The sequence below is a fragment of the Amphiura filiformis genome, unplaced genomic scaffold (assembly GCF_039555335.1).
Source record: "Amphiura filiformis unplaced genomic scaffold, Afil_fr2py scaffold_24, whole genome shotgun sequence".
Classification (NCBI taxonomy): domain Eukaryota; kingdom Metazoa; phylum Echinodermata; class Ophiuroidea; order Amphilepidida; family Amphiuridae; genus Amphiura; species Amphiura filiformis.
In genome coordinates this window covers 442,923-453,918 of record NW_027305488.1, presented here as the reverse complement: position 1 = coordinate 453,918, position 10,996 = coordinate 442,923, and the positions used below count along the sequence as shown (strand labels likewise).

The following is a 10,996-nucleotide window of genomic DNA, read 5'->3' as shown; positions in this document are numbered from 1 at the left end:
AACAACTGTACAGCAAATTGCCAGGTGCTGTTTTGAACAGGTAATACATTACATACACAACAACTGAAACTGTTTGCAAGATGAAATTTTATAGAAGGAAATTAGAGTGAAAAAAAAGTAACACAGAGAAACATGTCAACAGACAGGTAATATCTTCACTCTTTTGGAAGAGGGACATTTGTGGAGATTTAACATTGGCATGTAGCATCAAAGTGTCACTTGGAGATCTAATAAGGATGCAGGTCCCCATATACTGACCCCGTGATGTCAAAATCCAGGAATTGCCCCTTTGTCCACAAAATGGGTCAATCAAAGCCTGAGAAATGTGCCCTGCCAACTGACACTTTGACAGACAGTAGACATGTATAGAAATGATCAAGTGAGAATTTGAAGTGCATATGAATTTGCTGGATCGCAGTAAAGTGAACTCAAATAGGATATATGCAATTTTCATAGAAGGTAATTTCATGAAATTGTATACATGAGAAGAATCATTCATCATTTTTATAATATAATTGAGCAATAGTACGGAATTATGAGATTTAAGACACTGTGAATAATTGTGTAAAGATGGTTACCACCTGAATGAAATATTTCCAGACAGAATTAATGAGTTTGAAAACTTATAAAAATAGAAATAAGGCATATATTTCATTATTTGACTTTATTTTGCAACAGGCAAGTGTCTCTAACTCTGCAAAGGATGAGGAAACCCCAATTGAAGATTTTAAAGATGCAGATCCAAACAAGGTATGTGCATTACATAGAGGGTGTTAATAAAGGAAGCCCTAAATATATGTTTTATCTGTGATAGAATATTCAAGACAACAACTGTCCAGCAAATTGGTAATTTCATGAAATTGTATAAATGGGAAGAATCATTCGTCATATTTTAGAATATAATTGAGCAATAGTACGGAATTATGAGATTTAAGACACTGTGAATAATTGTGTAAAGATGGTTACCACCTGAATGAAATATTTCCAGACAGAATTAATGAGTTTGAAAACTTATAAAAATAGAAATAAGGCATCTATTTCATTATGTGACTTTATTTTGCAACAGGCAAGTGTCTCTAACTCTGCAAAGGATGAGGAAACACCAATTGAAGATTTTAAAGACGCAGATCCAAACAAGGTATGTGCATTTCATAGAAGATGTTAATAAATGAAGCCCTAAATACATGTATATGTTTTATCTGTGGGGTGATAGAATCTTCAAGACAACGACTGTCCAGCAAATTGACAGGTGCTGTTTTGAACAGGTAATACGTACATACACAACAACTGAAACTGTTTGCAAGTTTATAAAGAAGGAAATTATAATGAAAAAAATAAAAGTAACACATAGAAACATGTTAACAGACGGGTAATATCTTCAAATAAACTTCCTGAGATCTGAACAAAAGTGGCCAGTCAAAGTATGTCTCAAATATTTGGTATGTTAATCTTTGTATAGTGGGATAAGTAGTTTTATATATATATATATAATGAAGGTGTATTTTGTTTTTTATATAAATGCTAAGGAACAACCAGATGAAATTCCAGAAAATATCCGAAAGGCTACGGAGCAAGCAGATGATCTTGAAGTTACATTTTGGGACTTCGCAGGTCAAGAGTTATATTATTCAACACACCAGGTGAGTTATCCCGACTGGACCAATTCCTTGTTTATGTAAGTATACCACCCCAGCTTTCCACTTTATTTCTTCCTTAAGTTTGGGTGCCAGCAGCCAAGCTCGGAACCTTAATCGTAACTGTAAGGTATTGAGAGTGGTTTGGTCGGAGGTGGCCTATAAATTGTTCACCCCACTCAATTGAAGGGGAGGAACTTAGATTAGTACTGTAGGGTTTTGTATGGTTTAGTTTTGGTAGGGTTAGTTAAGAGGATGGGTTGCAAGGGGCAAAAAGAAGATGTAGGTGTGGCAAGGACCAATGTTGGAGACAGGAGTACTTCCGGTATAAAAACAATAACAACCAGTCAAGATTCCTGCTCCAAGTAAATGGATCAATAACATCATCAATGCTTTGAAAAAGGATTCTGGCGAAACTTGACAAAGAACTTTAAATGGGTGATTAATCAACAGACCTGATGAACCTCTTCAGTCATCTTAATAGGATATAGGTTACTAAACAGATGGGTATATGAGTCATTCCATATCAAATCACCTAATTTTCAGAAAATGTTGGCTGGTCACCCTCTCAGATTTTCTTTAAAATCACTTATATCATAGCCCTATGGGTCAAATGAACACATTTCAAATATTAGGTCTCAACTCCTTGTCGTTTCTGAGTTATGGCTCGTTGAATATTTGATGTTTTTGACTTAATTTGTCCACTTCTCAGTGAAATACACACAAAATTGTCCTAAATACCAACCCAAATTTTATTATGTGGGAAATGAGCCACCATAATCAAACTCACACATATTCAAAATACTTCTATGATGTTCCTCTGTACCAGAAATCAAAGTGGTGTCAAGCCATCTTCATGGTTAAATGACTGTTTGAGATCGCATTGAAATACACAGTAATGTTCTAATTCCCAGAATGCAAAGTTCATCAATTTACTGTGTATTTCAATGAGAAATTCAAACACTATTTTAACCATGAAGATGGCTTGACACCACTAAGATTTTTGGTACAGAGGAACATCATGCAAGTATTTTGAATTTGTGTGAGTTTGAATTATGGTGAATTATTTCCACAAGGTCAAATGGGGTCCTTAACGGGGTCTTTTGGCTGAGGAGTCATCTTTGAGCCCCTGTGAAATTTTTATTAAGCCAATGAGTGGTCTACCCTGCTATAGGGGGTCACACCTGAACCTATATTGCCTACTAAAGGCAAAATAGATGATGTCTCACATCTGGTATGAAGAGGAGGGGGGTCAAAAACAGGAATATGTCATGTGCGTCAACATGAACATGCATTTTTATATGTCTATATCAGCAGATGGAGGCGAGATACATTGTTTATGAGTCCAGAATCTGGTTATTTGGGTCAAAGACACCCTGGATTCCAATTTGTAGCCCTGTAGCTTACCCCTAGGGTAAGATATGGATGTCTAAACTCGGAAGAAAATTAATGTCGCGACACGTGTGCCCAAAAAGGGGGGGTCTGACCCAATTTTCAATAGGCCGGTTCTCAGAAACGACAAGGAGTAGAGACCTACCGTTTGAAATGTGTTCATTTGGCACATAGGGCTATGATATAAGTGATTTTAAACAAAATCTGAGAGGGTGACCAGCCAACCCATTAGGTGATTTGAGATGGACTGCCCCATATGGCACCTCTCTCAAGCAATAAGGTCTTAGTATGATCAGCATATTGTTTCTGTATTTGCATTTTCTATACAAAACCACTTCAAAAGTATGATGATTTGAGTTCCCACAAGGCATCATCGTTGTTGTGATGTGCTAAAGTGACGTCAACAAAGAAAACAGAACTTCACATAAATAAGCACCTGTCTCCATTATCATTTTGACATTTTTTATATAATTATTTGTTGCAGGTGTTCTTTAATCGAAGAGCCGTCTTTGCACTTGTGTTTGATATGAGCAAGAAACTAGAAGAGCGATGTGAAGTTCAAGATTTCTCAAAGGTAAATATTATTTACAGGTTTTTGTTGGAAAATTTAAAAAATATATTTGGATGTTTTAGGATCAACCATTGTGTAAAGTCATCATACCTTTGCAAGCCGTTATACAAGAACAGTCCAAATGACAAAGCTGTTATTGTTGATTGTGTATTTGCTTAGGACAATTATTGATAGGTGATGACCATGCTTCATGCTTCATAAAAGTGCATTGCCTGTTTGTTTAACTTGAGCATCACATATACTAACAACACTTTTGCTATATAATGTCTTTTAATATGTTCTTTGCACAAAGCAAAATTGTTCACTTGCTTTTGTTTTTCTTTTCTTTTTTGTTTAGAAGAGACAGTCTAGATTCCATGATTTCAATGGGGAGGACTTCATCAAGTTTTGGTTGCAGTCTATTTATACTTATGCTGCACAAGATTCTGCCGATGATAAAGGATATCCACCAATCTTCATCATTGGGACACACAAACGAGATTCAGCAGTTGTAAGATATACTTTATTTTTATGATGTTTTAGAAAATGCCCCAACAATTCTGCATAAAATAGCTGAGCAGGTCATATCTGATTTTTTTCTCTAGCTGCTGTCCTGACTCCTTTTTATTTTTTTCATTGGTTATTTAGCTTTCCTATTTTTTCTATACATCTTCAACTTTAGATTTACGTTGTTCTTAAGGGGGAATAATACCCTGATTTTCATCAGTACCCCTCTTCTTTTTTTTCTTGCAAATTTATAAAGTACATATATATGTTCATCACCTCATGTCCTGAACTTATAAAATATATCTACACACAAAGTGCTTTTAAACAATTTTAGTAAGTCATTTTAGCCCTATATATTTTTTTGTTTACTGTATCCTAGTAACTCAGATCTGTGTTTCATAACAAACCATAATTTATTCCATTCAACATGTTCAAGTAGATTACATGAATAGAATACATTAAATCCTTTGTTATACTCTCTATAGAAAATCTAGTAGTGCATGCAAAATATATATAACACTGAATAAATTAAATAAACACTTATACAATGGATGCATAGTCATTAGTCAATTTAATACTATAATGTGTTGTTAGGAGAAGAAAAGGCTATTAGGTCACCGTATGTCAGGTTACATGTGAGTGTCTGTGATATCATAATGAGGCATAATTTTGATATCCTGTCTTTAACTGGATATATATCGAGAAGTGCAAGGTGGATATACTAATATACCTTGGGATGTAAATGGTGAGTACAATGTAGAATGCCTAGTTGAGATGGATTTCACAAATAAATATAAAATAGTTACCAAAATCACAAAAGTTAAGCTTACGGAAAACTACCCAATATGGTGGTGTAGGTGACAAGAAATACAATCTTTTTCAACATTGCTGTAGTATGGTTGTGGTAACCTGTTACCTATGGCTTAATTAAGTTTCAGTGAAATAATGTCGCAAGTTAAAAATACAAAATATAGCTCAACATTGAAAATAGAAGCATTTTAACCAGTTCCTTTTTGATAGTTGTGGAGCACCAAGTTCATGAAGTCATAAAAGAAATCAGGGACCACTTGTTCCCATTTTACATATCAACTTTATTTCCCTAATGCAACACATATCCAAAATTTTAACGAAATCCGTTGATAGTAAGCTTTCCAAAATGAAGTGAATTTAAATCATCAGTGATGTACCTCCTTTTGGCTTCTATCTTTAAAAGCATGTAAGCTACATTGATACCGATGCCACCAATAAAACGAGACGATGTGCCCCTTCATTTTGCATACCACTTTGTCCAATTTTTTTTTGTAATTTCTTCACAAAATGCAAAAAAAAAAAAAAAAAAAATCAATGGGTGTAGTACCCCCTTAAGGCCCTTGATTAATTTAAGCTATTACCTAGTCTTCATTGACCATGGTCTGATTTGGAGACACTGTGAAATTATCTGGATTAATTGGGTCTTCATGGTCTGATTAGTAGGTTTACTATTAAAGAGGTTTACCACAATAAGGCTGTTAAAAATATAGGCCTATTGCACTGGTTATGTCTTCACACCTAAATTGTCTTCACCTGCTTGAGAATTTATAATCTCTAAATCTGTTGCATTTGAGAGTCATTCTGCTTCAGATTATAAATTTAGAGGTACATATGAAATAGAGGTGACTATGTCAGCATGAAAAGTTATAAGTAGAGTTTCATTGTTATAAGTAGAGGAAGACTGTAGTGGAAGAAGTGCTCAAGTGCCAAAATACTAGTTCTGAGAAAATGGGGTCTAAAGTTTTGAAATTTATCTGCTGATCACAAACTGTATTATTTTGTACTAAAACTTGCAGGAGCAATTTTATATTCACTATTATTCTTTTACAGCTATAAATTAATACATTGTCACTTATTGATTTTCTATAATCAATAATCGATATCTTGCACTTGAGTCTTTTTTCCACTACAATCATTAGTCAGCTGGAAACAAATGGATTTTTCTCAAAATTGAATGGCAATATAAGTTATAAAGCAGTATTCAGACTTTTTATTGTATGTACAATATTGTATGCAACATATCTACGTTATTTAATCTATTGCCATTCTATTTCCAGTAATGTTTAAGTTCTAACGAATGTTTGCTGACGTAAAATCGATAATATATTTCTACTAGATATTACATGTAACATATTATCGATTTTTCGTCATCAAACATTCGTTAGAACTTAAACATTACTGGAAATAGAATGGCAATAGATTAAATAATGTAGATATGTTGTATACAATATTGTACGTACAATACTCGGAGTCTGTGGAGCGCTTATGTATATATTTTTGGAATGCCCATATAGAGAGGAACAATTTGATGTATCATTTGTGTAAATCGGATGTTGCTTAAAATTTGACCTCGTTTGACCTTTGGTTGACCTTGAGCTTATAACTCCTTAACTAAATGTTGTAGATATGACAAACCATATATTTTTGTAATCCTTGTGACCCAACAAGTAATTTGACACTAATTTGATAGTGATCAGACCAATTTGAAAATTTGACCCCAGTTGACCCCTCACGTGACCCCTATTTCTGAGGGGTCATATCGGCCAAAATTTTGAGAAAAAAATTGCTAAACCCCAAAGACTTCAAAACAGTCAATAACTCATTTTCGCCAAAATGGCACTTGAGTACATTATCCACTACGGTAATTTAGTCTGTTTCACCAACTGTTTTGGACTTCTTTTTCTGAAGTTTGTTAGACACTTGTTTAGCAAAATTTATCATGTAGATCAGACTTATGTTGTCGGATTAACAGAACAGAATTTGGCTAAATTTTAAAACTTCATGAGTCTGCATTGTGTGTATCATGATGCCCAGCCCCATGGAGCTGTGTCATCATGTATGTTATAATAATTATTATTATTATTATTATTTATTCTTTCTTTATTGAGGGTAATACTGCTTCAGTGACAAGCACTGCTTTTCAAGCAGGCCCTCATTGTATACATGTTATAGCAACAAAATATATTACGATACACAATATTTACAAAAATAGCATATACAGTATTATGTATTTACAATATACTAGTATTACAAATAATGTGCTCATTATAACATACATGATAACACAGCTCCATGGGGCTGGGCATCATATGATACACACAATGCAAAGGTGTGTGCTCATTATAACATACATGATAAAACAGCTCCATGGGACTGGGCATCATATGAGCACACACCTTTGCATTGTGTGTATCATATGATGTCCAGTCCCATGGAGCTGTGTTATCATGTATGTTATAATGAGCACACACCTTTGCATTGTACAATTTTAATTTTGAATGCTTACAGCAAGATGAACTATATAATATTTATGATTTTGTGTACCTCTATTACCAGCCATTCAGTGGCAAGTTTTACTTATTTTGCTTCCCGTCTATATTTGTTTAAGGAGGAAGAAGTTGTGAAGGATCAACTCTTTGCCATATTAGAGGGGAAGCAATATGAGAAGTATGTTAGAAGACAATTTCATTTCCTTGAGAATGACCCAACAAAGCAGCAGCAGCCATGTGATGAAGAGGTAAATATGAACACATGCAGCTTATTTTATTTTGATATTTGGTAATAAACCAACCCTGGTGTGGATGTGACTGTCAACAATCAACAAAGGTTACAGTTTTAATTTATCATTGTTAGATTTATAAAATTGCATGGGAGGGGCTTAGTTGCTCCAGGAAGTGTGTTTATTGTTTGCAACCATAGTGGGCTGCAATATGCTAACCCTAACCTGAAACTCTAATATTGTTGTACAAAGAAATTAAGCCTCCAGGAAGTATCTGCAGACTACTGTGAAGTACTAAACGTTGAAGGCAAGAAAATGACAGACTATTGAAAGTAGTTTTCAATAAAATTGTGAAGTAATGAATTATTTCCGCAAAATAACTTACTGATGCGGCATCAATCACTTAAATTAGCATCAGAATTAAGACAAACAGACAATGCTTGGATAACATTCACATTTACAGGTATTTCTTGAAATACTTCGTGGATCACATTTAGCTATATGGAACTGAGTGGGCTTTTTATAATTGTGTTACTGTGACAACATAAATGCTCACATTAGTTGGACAAATCATGCAATATACATGCAAATAAAACTTGGCGAGTTTTGTAGTGAATTTAACTATTGACCTATACATAACACTGAAATGTTTTAATGGATTTTGTATTCTCAGGCATTAAAATCCATGAAAGATGCTGTCGCAAAAGCAGCAATAAATGCGCCGCACATGAAAGAACAATACCCCATCAAGTGGTTACAATTTCATAAAGCTGTGATTGAAACCCTAGGCACCGGTGACAACAAACCCTACATAACGTTAGAAGAGGTAGGCCTACATCAAAATGAGTTTAATGCATAAAATGACTTGACATTATTTCTCTGCTATATACTTCCCAGGTTTGTTTGATATGCGAGACAAAATATCAATTAAACAATATTTGAGCTTGAATTCGCATAAAAATATAATGTTATATAATCAAAATGCATAATTATTAATGAGGCTTTATTTTAAAAACAGGTTTTCCAGTTTAGGGAATAAGAAGAGGGATGCAATGCAATATTGGCATGTGCAGCAGTGACAATGTCTATGTAGGTTATTATCCAACACACTCATTTGCAGCCTAATCCACATCAAACATGCCAATTTGCATTACAATATCATGCAAATACAATAGCTGAAAATTATTTACTTAGTTCTCTGGGTTGATAGGATGAACAAATCTTTACCCAGAGCAGCCAGCGCACATAAACGTTAAAAAAACGACCAGTGCATCTGGCCCGATTCAAACCGGCGACCTTTGTATTTCTAGTACAACGCTTAGCCAATTGAGCCACAGAGGCACACTGGAGAAGAGCGGATAATTTTAATCTATAGGTATTAGGTTCAAATGGTTTTAATACAGACACCTTCAAAATTACCAAAAAACAAGTAATTGAGTTCATTAGTACAGATGATTATTGGGTCATTTTTATTCAATTGTTAATTTTATGCAGACACGAGAGTTAGCAGCTGAATGTAATATTACAGATGAGTCACAGTTTATCACAATGCTGGGACTGTATCATGATTTGGGAACCATCATCTGGTTTGGAGAAGACAAGATCTTGAAGAATACTATCATCTTGGACCCGCAGTGGCTCATTGATGTGTTCAAGGCAGTTATTACAGTGTTACCTAATGAACAGCAGGCAAGTCATGCATCAAGTCACTTTCGTTAATTTTAGACCTTCTATACAAGGATTTTGGGTTAGTCCTTCAGAAGTCAATTTATACCGAAATTCCTCTTCACAATGCAATATGCATAAGAGTAGGTAATGGTGCAAAACACAAGGATCAAAAAGATGATACTATCAGTTACCCCCTGTTTGTTCACAAAATACGGGAAAATATCTAAGGTCTGGTGCCGTATTCCATGAAGCCGAAGGCTGAATAAACGAAGGCTGAATGGAATATGGCACCAGACCGTAGATATTTTCCCCTACCGTATTTCATGAGAACAAACAGGGGGTAACAATTGTATCCTTTAGTGAACATGCATTTTATTATCTTCCAACTTGTTCATAAGCTTTGCTGAAAGAATATAGCTTGATAATCTTAAATGGGCTTAGTAAATTGTAGGCCAGTTTCTTCCTTGCTTTTTTAACAGTGCTGCACATGAAGTATGCCCAAGAGTCATGTGATGCACACATGTTATGACTACACAGGTAATACGAGAAATATTACCTGTCTGTATATTAATGAGGAGTAAGCAGGTAATACAGATTTTTATCCAAGTGGTGTTTGACCAATGAGATTGCAGAATTCTTATCAACTGCAGGATAAAAAATGATACTTAGAATATATAAAAACAAGACAAAAACAAAGATAGACAAAAGTTAACACAAATACAACCGACGTTTCGAGCAGGTAAACTGTATCTATTGTTATACAATATGCTTATTACCTTGTGGGAAGGAATTTCAGTACAAATTGACTTCCAGTCGAGAAACTCAGGAGCCACATATTCCTTTCAATGGTCTCTTGTCTGTAGTGTAACAACATGAATACATAAATTTTGAATATAAATATAATACATTGTAATCAATGTAAGTGATGTGAGTGTATGCATGTATGTGTTTGTTGGTCATATATCTTAGTGAAGGGTGTCTGTGTCTTGGACTTCATCTCTTTTTGGTTCTTCCACATATTAAATTATAATTAGGTAAGAAGAAGTGAACACTTTAATGCTAACCAAAAGCTAATTATTTTTCAGGATCCGGAGTTTGTCCAAATGTGGCAGGAACTTCGAGACTATGGTATCCTAAGAAACAAACTTATAGAACATATGTGGAAGGAATGGATTGATATTAAGCAGGAACTACTAGAGTTAATGGAAAGGTTTGACTTGCTGTTTAGACAACCTGCCAAGGTAGGCACAGTTCTTTCTATGTTTAAAAACAAGCAATAAAAAGAGTAAATAAGTACCTGGGAGATACACACAACAAAACTGTGTTTATTTTATAGGCATTTGTGATAGTTAACCAAGAGTAATGTGAAGATTGGTGTGATAATGTTGTGTTGAATAAGATCCCATTCAAATATGAATTCACTCGGTTTAATGAAGATCTTCTTGTGGCAAGCTGTAGTATTAAAGATTTCTAGCAGGGAAAATGACATAGATTGTTTGTTTTGTTTGTTTGTTTGTTTGTTTGTGTGAGTACACAGGATAAGAATATAGAGAAAGAAAGAGATGGACAAATAGAAGAGAAAGGACAACAGGAATATTGCGTGCCTGCATGTCTGCATCCAACGGAAGGGGATGTGGATATAACTGATGGCATATTCTATGTGGACTTTGATACCTTCCTACCAGGTAAGCACTGATGTTGGCATACTTGTTTGTT

The 10,996-nt window shown here is 34.6% G+C and overlaps 2 protein-coding genes across 2 annotated transcripts in view; both read left to right on the top strand.

Moving 5' to 3' along the window:
* Nucleotides 1–361: 361 nt before the first annotated feature.
* On the top strand, nucleotides 362–9,331 carry LOC140143594 (probable serine/threonine-protein kinase pats1). Its single transcript, XM_072165407.1, has 9 exons — nucleotides 362–379; nucleotides 679–750; nucleotides 1,067–1,138; nucleotides 1,527–1,640; nucleotides 3,511–3,600; nucleotides 3,935–4,087; nucleotides 7,502–7,630; nucleotides 8,286–8,438; nucleotides 9,107–9,331. Exons 1-9 carry the CDS (start codon nucleotides 362–364, stop codon nucleotides 9,329–9,331), a joined length of 1,026 nt encoding a protein of 341 aa, XP_072021508.1.
* A 1,037-nt stretch (nucleotides 9,332–10,368) lies between these two features.
* LOC140143625 (diacylglycerol kinase beta-like) overlaps nucleotides 10,369–10,996 on the top strand; it is a 48,247-nt gene continuing 47,619 nt past the window's right edge. Inside the window, exons 1-2 of the mRNA XM_072165441.1 lie at nucleotides 10,369–10,521; nucleotides 10,818–10,965. Of these exons, the coding sequence (XP_072021542.1) occupies nucleotides 10,384–10,521; nucleotides 10,818–10,965 (286 nt within the window). The 5' untranslated portion in view covers nucleotides 10,369–10,383. The remainder of the gene's footprint in view (nucleotides 10,522–10,817; nucleotides 10,966–10,996) is intronic.

Bases quoted from the DNA above. Each gene is read 5' to 3' on its own strand.
- LOC140143594 (XM_072165407.1), top strand. The intron at 3,601-3,934 runs GTAAATATTATT...TTTTTTGTTTAG, and splicing joins AAGTTCAAGATTTCTCAAAG to AAGAGACAGTCTAGATTCCA. The intron at 8,439-9,106 runs GTAGGCCTACAT...AATTTTATGCAG, and splicing joins CCTACATAACGTTAGAAGAG to ACACGAGAGTTAGCAGCTGA.